Source organism: Procambarus clarkii, chromosome 10, assembly GCF_040958095.1.
Source record: "Procambarus clarkii isolate CNS0578487 chromosome 10, FALCON_Pclarkii_2.0, whole genome shotgun sequence".
Lineage (NCBI taxonomy): Eukaryota > Metazoa > Arthropoda > Malacostraca > Decapoda > Cambaridae > Procambarus > Procambarus clarkii.
Genome location: NC_091159.1, coordinates 51590389 through 51607645, shown reverse-complemented (window position 1 = coordinate 51607645; position 17257 = coordinate 51590389). Strand labels below are relative to the sequence as shown.

Genomic DNA, 17257 nt, shown 5'->3' with positions numbered 1-17257 from the left:
AAATGTGAAGAGAGACCATCACGGACGGACCGAAACGTTGTTATATACTTCCTTTATGTTCGGATGTAGAGTGGGTGGACGTCTGAATGTATGTCACGTTATTGTAACTTACTGTCCGGAAACTGGGGTAAATATATGTACTCACTTATTTGTATTCACCTATTGTGCTTGCGGGGGTTGAACTCTGGCTCTTTGGTCCCGCCTTTCAACTATCAATCAACTGGTGTACAGGTTCCTGAGCCTACTCGGCTCTATCATATCTACATTTGAAACTGTGTGTGGAGTCTGCCTCCGCTACATCACTTCCTAATACATTCCATTTGTCAACCACTTTGACACTAAAAAAGTTTTTTATAATATCTCTGTGGCTCATTTGGGGACTCAGTTTCCACCTGTGTCCCCTAGTGCGTGTGCCCCTTGTGTTAAATAGCATGTCCTTATTTACCCTATCAATTCTTTTGAGAATTTTGTATGTGGTGATCATGTCCCCCCCTAACGCTTCTATCTTCCAGCGACGTGAGGTTTAATTCCCGTAGTCTCTCCTCGTAGCTCATACCTCTCAGCTCTGGTTCTACTCTGGTGGCAAACCTTTGAACCTTCTCCAGTTTAGTCTTATGCTTGACCAGATATGGACTCCATACCGAAGCTGCAAACTCCAGTATTGGTCTGACATGTGGTATACAAAGTTTTGAATGATTCTTTACATAAGTTTCTAAATGCCGTTCTTATGTTGGCCAGCCTGGCGTATGCCGCTGATGTTATCCTCTTGATATGGGCTTCAGGGGACAAGTCTGGTGTGATATAAACTCCTCAGATCCTTCTCTCTCTCTCTGACTCTTGAAGAGTTTCATCTCCCAAATGATACCTTGTAACTGGCCTCCTGCACCCTACACATATCTTCATTACATTACATTTGCTTGGGTTAAACTCAAACAACCATTTGTTCGACCATTCTTTCAGTTTGTCTATGTCTTCTTGAAGCCTCAAGCAGTCTTCCTCTATCTTAATCCTATGTCTTCTTGAAGCCTCAAGCAGTCTTCCTCTATCTTAATCCTTCTCAAAATTTTGGCATCGTCAGCAAACATTGAGAGGAATGAGTCTATACCCTTCGGGAGATCATTTAGGTATATCAAAAACAGGATAGGTCCGAGTGCAGAGCCCTATGGGACTCCACTTGTGACTTCACGCCAATCTGAAGTCTCACCTCTCACTGTAACTCTCTGCTTCCTATTGCTAAGGAACTCTCTTATCCACTGGAACACCTTACCAGTCACTCCTGCCTGTCACTCCTGCAGCTTATGTACCAGCCTCTTTTGAGGAACTGTGTCAAAAGCTCTCCGACATTCCAAGAAAATGCAGTCCGCCCAGTCTTCACTTTCTTGCTTAATCTTTGTCACCTTGTCGTTGAAATCTATTAAGCCAGTCAGGCAAGATTTACCCTCCCTGAACCCATGTTGGCGATTTGTCACGAAGTCCCTTCTCTCCAGATGTGTTACCAGGTTTTTTCTCACGATCTTCTCCATCACCTTGCATGGTATACAAGTCAAGGACACTGGCCTGTAGTTCAGTGCCTCTTGCCTGTCGCCCTTTTTGTATATTGGGAACACACTAGCCGTCCTCCATATTTCTGGTAGGTCTCCCGTCTCCAGTGACCTACTATACACTATGGAGAGTGACAAGCAAAGTGCCTCTGCACACTCTTTCAGTACCCCATGGTGAGATCCCGTCTGGACCAACAGCCTTTTTCCCATCCAGATCCAACATGTGTCTCTTGACCTCATCTCTCGTAATTTCGAACCCTTCCAAGGCCGCCTGGTTTACTGCCTCCTCTCCTAGCGCAGTGACCTCACCGTGTTCTATTGTGAAGACGTCCTGGAACCTCTTGTTGAGTTCTTCACACACCTCTTTTTCATTCTCTGTATACCTGTCCTCGCCTGTTCTAAGTGTTATTACCTGTTCTTTCACTGTTGTTTTCCTCCTGATGTAACTGTGGAGTAGCTTTGGTTCGGTCTTGGCTTTGCTTGCTATATCATTTTCATAATTTTTCTCTGCTTCTCTTCTCACCCTGACGTACTCATTCCTGGTTCTCTGGTATTTCTCTCTACTTTCTGATGTTCTGTTATTACGGAAGTTCCTCCATGCCCTTTTGTTCAGTTCCTTTGCTTCCATACATGCCATATTAAACCACGGATTCTTCTTTTGCTTCTCTGATTTTTCCTGTCGGGCCGGGATAAACTTGTTTACTGCCTCCTGACACTTTTTGGTGACAGTCCATCATATCTTGTACAGACCTAGCTCTGAGGTCTGTGTCCCATGGGTATATCCCTTAGGAAACTTCTCATCTCCTATTAATTTCTCTTTCGGAATGCCAGCCTTTGTTTCCTAGTTCTTTTCGGGGGGAAGATAAATCCTAGCTCTACCAAGTACAGGTACCAGGTACTCATATGTGTGTGTGTGTGTGTGTGTGTGTGTGTGTGTGTGTGTGTGTGTGTGTGTGTGTGTGTGTGTGTGTGTGTGTGCGTGTGTGTGTGTGTCTGTGTGTGTGTGTGTGTGTCTGTGTGTGTGTCTGTGTGTGTGTGTGTGTGTGTGTGTGTGTGTGTGTGTGTGTGTGTGTGTGTGTGTGTGTGTGTGTGTGTGTGTGTGTGTGTATGTGTGTGCGTGTGCGTGTGTGTGTGTGTATGTGTATACCCATTTTAGCTTGGTGAGGAGCCTATATGTCTATCAACATATGGGGAGCTCTTAAGTCCGCCACAATTACTAACCAACCAGCAAGAATTCTTTAGTCCTGAACACAGTCCAGAACAAAAGTAGACTCAGTATATATATTCCCCGTGAAGCTGGGTACACCTCTCAGTGTATATGCACCCCGTGGGGCAAAAAAAAACCCTGATATACATCTCCATTACCAAGGTCGCCAACGGACCGATATTCTTGAAATTGGTTTATGGAGCGAGAGACCTCATTTGCGCTATCATAATGTTACGAGGAATATTGTGTATTTGGTCTGTGAGGAAAATGTTCTATAAGGAGTTGGAGAGGGAGTTGCTAGGAGTTTGATGGGGTTATGTTGCCTAAATTGTCTGGCAGTTAGTGGAAAGCGTTTAGTGTCGGATTCAGCGCCGGTTAGCATTCGCTTTACGAGCACTCACTGGAAAAGTAGATAGCATTCCAGATGAGATCACGTGCAGCAATGGTTTAACCGAATTAGATGACATTGAAACTCTCGCATTCAATCGCGCTATAGATCAGATGAGACAGATTGAAGTGAGTGAGATCAAAAGAGAGAGAGAGAGAGAGAGAGAGAGAGAGAGAGAGAGAGAGAGAGAGAGAGAGAGAGAGACAGACAGAGAGAGAGAGAGAGAGAGAGAGAGAGAGAGAGAGAGAGAGAGAGAGAGAGAGAGAGAGAGAGAGAAATCAGTTTTACAAACAGATACACTCAAACATAATCCACAAGAAAAGTATATTAGTACTTAACCTAAGAACTGAAGACAGGTTTAGATCCTAATAACGCATGAAGTTATACTCCTCAATCCGAATCAAAGTATAGTGAAAACCGAAAAAAAACTTGCTCTTTATAAGCCTGAAGTGAGGATGTTCTATCAACACATGGTATCGTATTGCTGCCACCATTTAATCCCTAATGCATGTATAAATAGCTGTAAACTATCGGTATACATTGTGAAATAGACGTCAGAATTGATGTAAACTCTGTTAAATATACCTGCATCTTTTCGTGTAACAGTGTTATAGGTCTTTAGGTTAGTCTACCTTTGTTTCTCAACTGCATGTATACTAGAAATTAATACAATATATATAAGGTTCGAGCAAAATCTTAAGTTATTATTCAGTGAAAAGTATATTTCCTATGTGAATCGATTTTTTTTTATGTTTTGGTGATGGGCCTAAAGTTTATTAAGAGTACACAAGTGGTTACTAACCATCCAGAACAGTGATGGCGTTTCGGTCCATTATCGACCATCGTCAAGTGTATGCAGAGCGAGAAGCGCTGTACACCGCTGGGTGTATATAAGTCATTGTGTTGCTCGTGACCGCCTCTAAAGCCGCACTCACTCAGCTCATTGGAGGAGAAGGTCGTCTTTAACACTCCAGATAACCTCACTCAACCGATACTAAACCTTTCCAGGTCTACTGAGTGGCTGTGAAATATATTTTGTTTAATACATCTAGGTACATCTGCATTTAAACAGTTAATTTAGATTATATGAAGGGGGAGTACATAGTGTGTGAAGTGCTACGTAGGATAAGGTAATTTGTCCAGACATTACGACTATATAGCACTTGGAAGACCTATGTAATACTAATGGAAAATCCCCATCATGGTGGATGGTACGTCTCTCAGGGCATATGATCAGTAGCCTTCACTGACACACTTTGTTCGGGTTATGAGGATATCACCTAGAACACGAGAGTTTAATGAAGTGATTCAACAGCCCCCGGTACTTTATGCCAGTAAGTCTGAAGGGTCTAATGACTGGGCACTCAATAATATTGTAGGTAACATCATGACCCAGTTCCTACTTGAAGAGTTTGCACCTGGAGTGCTCAGGACTGAGAGATCCGTCACCTGTAGCCACCTGCCACAGGTAACGGTAACCCAACCAGATCCTGGTACACTGTGTCACACTACCTTATGGGTGTGTTGTGCTGCCAATATATTTAGCCTTCAGATCTAAGTAAATTATAGCTTTTTATACTGGGGCTTTCAGGTGTTTGAAAGTCAGTAATTTCTTTCCAATTAAACGTGAATGTTTGGAACAAAATAGTCTTAATTAAGAAAGAGATAGGAGACACTTAGGTCCAATTCAACTACATCCTTGTTACATGGTAATTTGGCTGCATCATTATGATGGGTTATATTTATGTGAGATGGTATCCATACTAAAGATATTCCAAACCCTTTATTATGTGCAGCGAGTAAGTTATTTATAATTGTTTATATATCGATCTTGCAGGAGAAGTTTTAAAGTGCTTGACAGGGGTGAACTACATGTAAAGGGTATGTTCAGTTTGATGAGATTGTACACATTTTCACTCACAAGGAGTAAGTTAGTATGAGTTGGCATTACTCAATAGAGTATTAATGGTAGAAAATAGTTTGTCTTTAAGCCATGCTGGAAATGTAGGATCTCTCATGACTTAAATGCAGAAGGTTGTATTGAGTTGCATGATTCTCTCTAGTATGGTGGGAACCTTCAATTCTCCCTTAATGTTAATGACTCTTGTGCATATTGAGACACCAAGAATCACACTCATGGCCTCATTCAGTATTACGTCTAGTATATTCAGAACAGTGGCGGGAAGGTGCAATGCATGATAATCAACCAGGAATCATACAAAACATCAAGTAACATAGTCTGGTATATTTAACACTGATGTCAATACTCTTACCTGTAAATGTTTACAGCAGCTGAAGTCATTCTTTTAACCTATGATGCAGGTTGTTTATAATGTCACTGTTGATAACTTATCCACGGTATTCGAGCTGTCCATATATTTCAATATTTTAGGTGTTGACTTTGGAAGCAAAGGGGACATTAATTTGTAGGGAATGAAGAGCTCTGGAATAAATGGAATGGTGCCCAACCAGTTGAACTATTCGGGGATTGAGGTCCGACCTGCAAGAAGCATGACCGTCGCAGTACCTATCAATCCATATATTATTTGTTTGTTTTTTTGTTAAGGTGACATTGTGTGATTAAACCGTACTGAAGCAGGCAATGGAAACTCTTATAGAATTAAGCAAAAAGCAGAGTATTAAATACGACATCAATATTTAACGTAAAAAAATCATTTAGAGGCGAAAGAGCTAATTTTGTCATATATATAACTTAAACCCGTTTAAGAACACAAGATCTTTCTCCAAGGCATTAACTTAACACCAATCGCTGTGTTTACCTCACACGGTTTGTCACAAGACTATATCACATGTTGTAAAAAAAAACATAGCTTCTAAAACATGTGTTATTAAACCACTGTCAATCATTCCTATACAAATGATTAAAGAACCTCTTCTATCCATCATCTACTGACATCTTGGATAAATGTTTGTGCTATTCCAGGACTACCAAGTGGACCTGTACCTGCGCCAGGCGTGGGTTGACGAGCGTCTCAACCACGCTGAGATCCAGCAGCCCCTCGACCTCAACGATCCCAATCTGGTCAAGGCCATCTGGAAGCCCGAGGTCTACTTTCCCAACGCCAAGCACGCCGAGTTTCAGTTCGTCACCGTCCCCAACGTGTTGGTCCGCATCAACCCGATGGGGGAGATCCTCTATATGCTCAGGTGAGTGGACGGTGCTGGACCGGGGGGTGGACCGGGTCAGTGGACCGAGTCTACCACAGGGTACCTCCTCTACCTGTTCAAGGGAGAGGTTAAGCTTAATTTCATCCCAACATACACATGTTGATCCTGAGAGCCAACGCCAATCTGCAGGTTTTAGCTATTTTTGCCAGGCAAGTTAGTATATATATATATATATATATATATATATATATATATATATATATATATATATATATATATATATATATATATATATATATATATATATATGTCGTACCTAGTAGCCAGAAAGCACTTCTCAGCCTACTATGCAAGGCCCGATTTGCCTAATAAGCCAAGTTTTCACGAATTAATATATTTTCTCTAATTTTTTTCTTATGAAATGATAAAGCTACCCATTTCATTATGTATGAGGTAATTTTTTTTTTATTGAAGTTAAAATTAACGTAGATATATGACCGAACCTAACCAACCCTACCTAACCTAACCTAACCTATCTTTATCGGTTAGGTTAGGTTAGGTAGCCCAAAAAGTAAGGTTAGGTTTGGTTAGGTAGGTTAGGTAGTCGAAAAAACATTAATTCATGAAAACTTGGCTTATTAGGCAAATCGGACCTTGCATAGTAGGCTGAGAAGTGCATTCTGGCTACTAGGTACGACATATATATATATATATATATATATATATATATATATATATATATATATATATATATATATATATATTTTTTTTATTAATAAAGTTTGTGAGGGTACCACCTCTGGTGCCAATGTGGGGACCCATAGCCTCGGAGAAGAAAAAAAAAAAAAATATATATATATATATATATATATATATATATATATATATATATATATATATATATAATATTAGTGTTCAGTGAGAAACCACAAGGTCTCCTCTGAATACTTTTTATTTTCTTCTCCGAGGCTATGGGTCCCCACATTGGCACCAGAGGTGGTACCCTCACAAATAAAATATATATATATATATATATATATATATATATATATATATATATATATATATATATATATATATATACGAAGCAAAATGTCAAATAGGCAGAGAACTGTTGACTTCGTGGCCTGAGAGGAAAGTGCAGGGAGACTTAGAGAAAATCGTATCAGGTGTCCACAGGATTTCCGGGGCTGAAAGCGAAGAATGTGGAATTCAAAGTTGGATATTGGAGTCGAGACCGGAGTGATTTGAGATCTAAACATTGAATTTTACAGTATATATTCTATTTTTATATGTACCAGTTGTAGTCAATTCATTACTGTGTTCTGAAAATGAATTTCTGAAATTATTCTTAAGAAAAAATCATATATTTGTAATTTTTCAATAATGTTAATTAACTTCCATTTGACTTCATATAAGTATTATCGTTTTTCTCGTGCATTAATAATGTATTAGCTAAAGAGAAGAAGATATTTCTCATTATATTTTATTAATACATTATTCTGTAATGCATTATTCTTTATTATACTTTATCTGCCTTAGATACTACAACATATACTTTAAGAATGACCAAAAGTCTTGTAGGAGCCATATATAATTAGCTATTGTATTCTAGTTTAAGTAACACCATCCAGGTGTCTGCTGGAACACCATCCAGGTGTCTGGTGGAACACCATCCAGGTGTCTGCTGGAACACCATCCAGGTGTCTGCTGGAACACCATCCAGGTGTCTGCTGGAACACGAAAGTTTAGCTGACACGAAGTTTGATAAAATGTTTTTAAGCCAAATCACTATCTGACTATTATGAATACTGACTCCCTATCATACCCCGCAAGACGTATCATAAAGATATAGTGATTCACTATCATCTCCCAAAACATTCAGGACACAGATACACTGACTATCGTCTCTCGCAGCACTTATCATGCCAGTATAGTGGCTCACTATTAACACCCAGAACACTCCTTATAGAAGTAAAATATCATCTCTCAGATCACTTCTCATAGAAGTAAAATATCATCTTCCAGAACACTTCACATTCAGGTACACTGACTCATTATCATCTCCCAAAACACTCTCAACCGTGGTATACTGACTCAACACAGCTACACTTGCTCAATACAGGTACACTGATGACTCAGTTGTAACCTCTACTGACGACAAGACAAATCCCTCTCTATAATTCATCATATTACAAGACCTGATTGAAGAGGACATTACAGTCATTATAGCTCAAATATTGTGTTTACACTGGTCAGTGACGGTCATATGAACATGTTTCCACCTCGTCATATAACGCTTTACGACTCCATGCTTGGACAGCAACCGTCAACTTTAGCATTCAATACGTTCCTAAACTGATGTACTAAATTGCCCGAATCTAACCAAACCGAGGACCCACGAATGCAATGTTCATGAGTTTTTGGGAGATTTGTAATGATTCATATAATTAATTATAATTCATTGTGTCCGGGGACAGGCAGCCAGTGTGTATTTATACGTCAAAATGCGATCTATTCCAAAGGATGGGCTGTGGACAGACCCAGCAGTTGGCTTATGACCTCTGGTGCTCTTTCTGAGATCGGGAACACCTGGTTCGAACCTTCTCCCCGGCCAATGGTCACATCTTATCGAATAACTGCTTAATAAATCCGCACTTAACCGGAGGAATCTCTTAATATTGTTAATATTATCACCATAACCGACTCGCGTAAAGTTCAAGGTATTACATCCACAAAATGACACAAGCAGTCCTGCAATCTCACTTGGCCACGACTTAACTTGAAAACCTGACATCAAGAACCTCAACAATGGATATTTTTGAGCTCCCTTTGTTGGGAAGTTCCTGGAGGCTTCTATACACCTCACGCCTCAAGACCTCATGGATTATACGGTCACCGCCTCGCCCCTGGCACCCGGAGAGTGCCAGAGGCAGACTGGTCGTGGTGGTTTTCTAGACATGACATAATGGCATTCTTGGTGTGCCGAGATGGACTGACTTTATATTCTTGTTATATTGATCTCTCTGTCTCACATATTCTTTGTCTCTGGCTGTGTAACTGTCTCTATTTCTCTCTCACTCATGCTCTCGCTCTCTCTTCTAAACGTCGTATTTTTCACTATAACTCACGATGGAACTATTGCAAGTGTGCCTGGGTTTAAGCCTCGACATGTGGTCGTCTTGAGACATTAAAAACACAATTTAAACAATAATAGCGGTAATATTACCTCATCACTAATGATGAAAATAAAGAATAAAAACACTTAAAATCTCTCAGAGAATCGTACATTATTGTAACCCATAATGTTAATTGCAAAGTTTAACAGCTAGGCAATGTGCAGCAATATTCCATTTTTTATTGTATACAATGTGAGTTTGTTAAACTTCACTTGTGGTTTAAGCAAGTTAGTACATATTGCATAGACACGAGTTTTCCCACATTGACAGTGACTTGATGAAAAAAACGTGAAGTAACCCCTCACCAATCTATCCGCCCTTGGGAGGTGGGGATATTTGAGGTAAATACCTCGAAATCTCTATCTTTTTTAAGGGACTGATTTGATGTAGTGGGATATATATATATATATATATATATATATATATATATATATATATATATATATATATATATATATATATATATATATATATATATATATACATATATATATATATATATATATATATATATATATATATATATATATATATATATATATATATATATATATATATATATATATATATATATATATTAGTAAATTTTCGTAGCAGTCTTTCTTGTAAACATATGTTGTTGAATGTGACCGAAAAGGTAAGATTAATAATTCTAATACGAATCTTCTAAATATTTCTTATGTTTTTCTTCACTGTCGGTGGTAATACAAATAACAATTCTCCGAAATTCATTCTCTAATTGTCTGACGCCTGAACGCGTTTCGAAATTCGTATTACATTTTCAAAGACTTAATTTACACACAAATTCTTCGTACTTATACTCTATTGGATGAGGTGATATGGTACAAAAGTTTTGGGTGAGGTGACAAACACAAGACAGAACACGAAACAATGGGTATAAATTGGATAAGTGAACATATGAATGGAAGTAACTGCAGAAGGCTTATTGGCCCATACTTCCTACTGCTGCTTCCATATTGGTCCGGGGTCTTGAAGTAGGTAGAATATAGTTGTGTATAATATAGTCACATTACAGATTATATAATATGGGGATCCAAACATCCCCGCATTTCTCCGAGGCTATGGGTCCCCCTTCTTCCAGCCAGAGGTGGTACTCCCTATATTATATATATATATATATATATATATATATATATATATATATATATATATATATATATATATATATATAATATATGTGTGTGGCAAATGTTCAATAAAATTTAAAAGTCTGAATAAACGCGTCTTGCTGGGATCATAGTTAAACGTGATTAACGATTCCCGTAGATTTATGATTAGTTATTGATGTCTCATATATTTAGCAAAATGCTAGTTTCTCCGAACAAACGCAAATATCGTGTAAGGATGATAGTGAAACATGGCAATCGAGGTCCGTGGAGTTTTCATGTGTGATGGTTGCAACTGTTAAACTCTGGCCACAATACTGAGGGAAGTGTTTTTTATTATTTACCCTTAACACACCACAGACACACACACACACACACACACACACACACGCACACACACACACACACACACCCAGGGGAGCCATGATCGCCACTAATAAAAACCCTCAGAGGAATTTTCATGGTAGATAAACTTTTTAACACTGGTGGTACACGAACACAAGGGGACACAGCTGGAAACTTAGTACCCATATGAGCTACAAAGTCATTAGAAAGAACTTTTTCAGTTTCAGAGTAGTTAACAGATGTATTGCATTAGGACGTGATGTGGTGGAGGCTGACTCCATTCATAGTTTTAAATGTAGATATGATAGAGCCCAATAAGCTCGGGAACCTTTGCACAAGTTGATTGACAGCTGAGAAGCGAGACCAAAGAGCCGAAGCTCAACCCCCGTAATCGCAACTATGTGAGTACACACACACACATTTTTTTGCATCATTCCTAAAAGTAAGGAAAGGGGACCAACAAACAAAACTCATTTAATTAAAATACGACTCTGAAACAAAGATAAAACTAACAAACAAACGAACATTCAGTAACCGAAGAGAAATTTAACGTGAGATAATAATACTCAATTTTTTTATGAACTTACTGTCTCACATTAATAACAAAGTTTGCCATCCGAATTGCACATAATGCCCCACAAAAACGAAAATGAAAATCAAACACACATGTAAATATTTGTCTGGTTGCAAGAAGTGTGCGAGATTACCACGAGGCTCTGCTCCTATCATGAGAGGTTATCTTGAGATGATTTCGAGGCTTTTTAGTGTCCCCGCGGCCCGGTCCTCAACCAGACCTCCACCCCCAGGAAGCAGCCCGTGACAGCTGACTAACACCCAGGTACCTATTTTACTGCTAGGTAACAGGGGAATAGGGTGAAAGAAACTCTGCCCATTGTTTCTCGCCGGCGCCTGGGATCGAACCCAGGACCACAGGATCACAAGTCCAGTGTGCTGTCCGCTCGGCCGACCGGCTCCCGTCTCAAGGTCTCGAGAAAGCCTTCAACCAACCCAACGGAAATGATCTCGTCGGGTATCGAGAGCTTACTCTCCGGAGAGAGATACAGAAAGACTAAAAAAATATGTACATATCGCTTTTTCCTTGACTTGTCTGGGTGATCAGTTTTTAACTCACGTTCCCTCCATGAGATTTTATTCTCTCTCGGTGTACTCATCTAGTTGTGCTTGCGGGGGGTTGAGCTTTGGCTCTTTGGTCCCGCCTCTCAACTGTCAACTGGTGCAGAGATTCCTGAGCCTACTGGGCCCTATCATATCTACACTTGAAACTGTGTATGCAGTCAGCCTCCATCACATCACTGCCTAATGCATTCCACTTGTTAACTATTCTAACACTTAAAAAGTTCTTTCTAACGTCTCTGTGACTCATTTGGGTACTCAGCTTCCACCTGTGTCCCCTTGTTCGTGTTCCGCCCGTGCTAAAGAGTTTGTCTTTGTCTACCCTGTCAATTCCTCTAAGAATTTTGAAGGTGGTTATCATGTCTCCTCTTACTCCTCAGTCTTCCAAGAACTTGAGTTTCAGCTTCTTTAGCCTTCCCTAGTAGCTCATACCTCTCAGTTCCGGGACGAGTCTGGTGACACTCACACACACCGTGTGTATGTGTGTGTGTGTGTGTGTGTGTGTATGTGTGTGTGTGTGTGTGTGTGTGTGTGTGTGTGTGTGTGTGTGTGTGTGTGTGTGTGTGTTTGTGTGTGTGTGTGTGTGTGTGTGTGTGTGTGTGTGTGTGTGTGTGTGTGTGTGTTTGTGTGTACTCACCTAGTTGTACTCACGTAGTTGTGCTTGCGGGGGTTGAACTCTGGCTCTTTGGTCCCGCCTCTCAACCGTCAATCAACAGGTGTACAGGTTCCTGAGCCTACTGGGCTCTATCATATCTACACTTGAAACTGTGTATGGAGTCAGCCTCCACCACATTGCTTCCTAATGCATTCCATTTGTCAACCACTCTGACACTAAAAAAGTTCTTTCTAATATCTCTGTGGCTCATTTGGGCACTCAGTTTCCACCTGTGTCCCCTAGTGCGTGTGCCCCTTGTGTTAAATAGCCTGTCTTTATCAACCCTGTCGATTCCCTTGAGAATCTTGAATGTGGTGATCATGTCCCCCCTAACTCTTCTGTCTTCCAACGAAGTGAGGTTCAATTCCCGTAGTCTCTCCTCTTAGCTCATACCTCTCAGTTCGGGTACTAGTCTGGTGGCAAACCTTTGAACCTTTTCCAGTTTAGTCTTATGCTTGACTAGATATGGACTCCATGCTGGAGCCGCATACTCCAGGATTGGTCTGACCTATGTGGTATATAATGTTCTGAAAGATTCCTTACACAAGTTTCTAAAGGCCGTTCTTATGCTAGCCAACCTGGCATATGCTGCTGATGTTATCCTCTTGATATGAGCTTCAGGGGACAGGTCTGGCGTCATATCAACCCCCAGGTCTTTCTCTCTCTCTGACTCTTGAAGTATTTCATCTCCCAAGTGATACCTTGTATCTGGTCTCCTGCTTCCTACCCCTATCTTCATTACATTACATTTGCTTGGGTTAAACTCTAACATACATTTGTTCGACCATTCCTGCAGCTTGCCCAGGTCTTCTTGAAGCCTCAAGCTGTCCTCCTCTGTCTTAATCCTTCTCATAATTTTGGCGTCGTCAGCAAACATTGAGAGGAATGAGTCTATACCCTCTGGGAGATCATTTGTGTGTGTGTGTGTGTGTGTGTGTGTGTGTGTGTGTGTGTGTGTGTGTGTGTGTGTGTGTGTGTGTGTGTGTGTACTCACCTAATTGTACTCACCTAATTGTGCTTCCGGGGGTTGAGCTCTGGCTCTTTGGTCCCGCCTCTCAACCGTCAATCAACTGGTGTACAGATTCCTGAGCCTATTGGGCTCTATCATATCTACATTTGAAACTGTGTATGGAGTCAGCCTCCACCACATCACTTCCTAATGCATTCCATTTACTAACTACTCTGACACTGAAAAAGTTCTTTCTAACGTCTCTGTGGCTCATTTGGGTACTCAGCTTCCACCTGTGTCCCCTTGTTCGCGTCCCACCAGTGTTGAATAGTTCATCCTTGTTTACCCGGTCGATTCCCCTGAGGATTTTGTTGGTTGTGATCATGTCCCCCCTTACTCTTCTGTCTTCCAGTGTCGTAAGGTGCATTTCCCGCAGCCTTTCCTCATAACTCATGCCTCTTAGTTCTGGGACTAGTCTAGTAGCATACCTTTGGACTTTTTCCAGCTTCGTCTTGTGCTTGACAAGGTACGGGCTCCATGCTGGGGCCGCATACTCCAGGATTGGTCTTACATATGTGGTGTACAAGATTCTGAATGATTCCTTACACAGGTTCCTGAACGCCGTTCTGATGTTAGCCAGCCTCGCATATGCCGCAGACGTTATTCTCTTTATGTGGGCTTCAGGAGACAGGTTTGGTGTGATATCAACTCCTAGATCTTTCTCTCTGTCTGTTTCATTAAGTACTTCATCTCCTATTCTGTATCCTGTGCCTGGCCTCCTGTTTCCACTGCCTAGTTTCATTACTTTGCATTTACTCGGGTTGAACTTCAACAGCCATTTGTTGGACCATTCACTCAGTCTATCCAGGTCATCTTGTAGCCTCCTACTATCATCCTCTGTTTCAATCCTCCTCATAATTTTTGCATCGTCGGCAAACATTGAGAGGAACGAATCTATACCCTCTGGGAGATCATTTACATATACCAGAAACAGTATAGGTCCAAGGACTGACCCCTGCGGGACTCCACTTGTGACGTCTCGCCAATCTGAGACCTCACCCCTCACACAGACTCGTTGTCTCCTGTTGCTTAGGTACTCCTCTATCCACCGGAGTACCTTCCCTCTCACTCCAGCCTGCATCTCCAACTTTCGCACTAGCCTCTTGTGTGGCACTGTATCAAAGGCTTTCTGACAATCCAAAAACATGCAGTCTGCCCACCCTTCTCTTTCTTGCCTTATTTTTGTTGCCTGGTCGTAGAATTCAAGTAACCCTGTGAGGCAGGACCTGCCATCCCTGAACCCATGTTGATGCTGTGTTACAAAGTTCCTTCGCTCCAGATGCTCCACTAGTTTTTTTCGCACAATCTTCTCCATCAGCTTGCATGGTATGCAGGTTAGGGACACTGGCCTGTAGTTCAGTGCCTCCTGTCTATCCCCTTTCTTGTATATCGGGACTACGTTAGCGTGTGTGTGTGTGTGTGTGTGTGTGTGTGTGTGTGTGTGTGTGTGTGTGTGTGTGTGTGTGTGTGTGTGTGTGTGTGTATGCGCGCACGCGTGTGCGTACCCCATCATCTGTCAACATAGAGGCACATATGAGCTTCGTGTTTCTCTTCCATTCTCATAATAAAAAGACTCACCATCATCATTCATCTCCCATCATCCGTGCTTGTCTATGTCAACAAAGGCGAACGTTTGATGACCAATCTGTTCGACTCTGGGGCCGAACGCGAGTCAAACTTCAGAGAGCGTGACCGGTGAATGTTCGAACACCCCCCCCCCCCATGTCACCTCTTAGTATAAAATGGTAAATTAAACAAATTTACAATCTAGCTAAATACCTGACTTTAGCCTCACAGAGCTTTATCCACCATAATATTATTTTTTTATCAATTTTTATTTGATCCAGTGGGTATAATTCATTGAAGAGAGTAATGTAGGTAAGGTGGTGAAAGGTAGGGAAGGTAGTGAAGGGTAGGGAAGGTAGTGAAGGGTAAGGAAGGTAGTAATGGCTAGGAAATGTCGTAAAGGTGTTACGAACCTGGATCCAGCGTCCGAGCACGGAGTAGTAACGACCGCGCCATCTGTGGGTCAGCTCCCGAAACCCCCCGCCAAACGCCGACGACACCTGGTGAGGATGCCGTGTATCAGCTACGAGGGCCAGTTTCCAGTCCCGTTCAGCACTCTACACCGCCGCCACTGACCTCTGGTGAGGTGGTGCTCCGACGACAGCGCCATCTATGGACTGGATACGTCAGGTGTTTGTGCCCGAGCCCGTAAGTGAGGTGTTTTAGTGTCCCAGTTATTGATGACGTGTCTGCTTACAGAGCCGACCTGGGACTGCTGTGATGGAAGTGGAGTCAGTCTACCCGAGGCAGCCAGTCTCCATACCTTGAACCTTGCTGCAGCAGTTGTGAAGTCGTCCCCCCGGAAGAACACTGTGGTGTGTTAGCCTGCCAGTGGAGTGGCAGTAAAAGGATTTACCCGGGACCGACTGTTGGAGACGATCATCCACTGGGGTACTGAAGACAGGAGAGTGATTTGTGGTGTCACACGAGGCTCCTGTCTAGGGCGTTCCCCTTTTATCGTTCGTGGAGTGGCCGTACCAGCCTTGTTGGCTCAGAACCTGCCAGCAGACCAGCTGGACGTGTGGTTGACGGCCTCCACGGTGATGCCCCCAGTGGACCTGTGTTTTGGTTGACCTGTGGCCAGGGTAGGCTCAACTTCTTTGGAGAATTCGTTGTGAGGCCACGAAGAAAGCACCAAGGACTCGGCACCGAGAGTTATGGCACCAGCGTCTTCAGCAGAAGACATCGATTGTGGATTAATCCCCTTGTAAAGTGTTAATACCCCTCCCCCTTGTGCACTCTTTTATTTTATATATTTAATCGGTGATGGTGTTAATTATAATATTAAGTTCTTAACTTTCTTTCCCTACTCCCTTTTAAGTTACTTGCGTCACGGATCTCATCCCTTGATAGCCACTACTGGCTTGGGAACGGATACATATATCTTCCTCTAACAACATCAAAGTAAGAACCCCGTTGCGTCCCGAGAGGGCCGTAACAAAAGGGAAGTGTAGTTGGAGTAAGAACTACATGAATGACTCTTAATCCCGTTCCCCACCTCATCGTTTCTCATATGCGAAAGCCTCTCTACCCAGTTCGTTCTTTCTCATATGATGAGAACGGATTTGCCCTTATCTCTGATAGTATGGAAATGTATATTAATATCTCCCAGTGGCTGCTATGTTGATTAATAATGGTTGAATGTTTGTGGGACGTGTTTGGAATGTGCGTCATGATAGCAGAGGCGCGGCTATCAACAGACAATACACATGATAGCATATATGGGGTAAACATACAGAGTACACACATGATAGCATACACAGGGTAATCAACATATTCACAAAACAGCCAAACACGGGATCATCACATCTTTATCAAATTGACACCTGACTCTTGGTTCGTTATCATCCCTGTTCTCCGTGTCTCTTGGTTCGTTATCATCATTGTGCTCCGTGTCTCTTCGTTCGTTAACGTAACTTAAGCGAAATACTGCACGGAATAATTGCCCAATTTGGGATAATTACGCTCGTTACCCAT

General features: G+C 41.7%; 1 protein-coding gene across 1 annotated transcript in view; it reads left to right on the top strand.

Moving 5' to 3' along the window:
- Window positions 1–17257, top strand: part of LOC138363371 (glycine receptor subunit alpha-2-like) — a 272709-nt gene that overhangs the window by 171017 nt on the left and 84435 nt on the right. The window contains exon 5 of the mRNA XM_069322401.1: window positions 6081–6304. Coding sequence (XP_069178502.1) covers window positions 6081–6304 — 224 coding nt within the window. The remainder of the gene's footprint in view (window positions 1–6080; window positions 6305–17257) is intronic.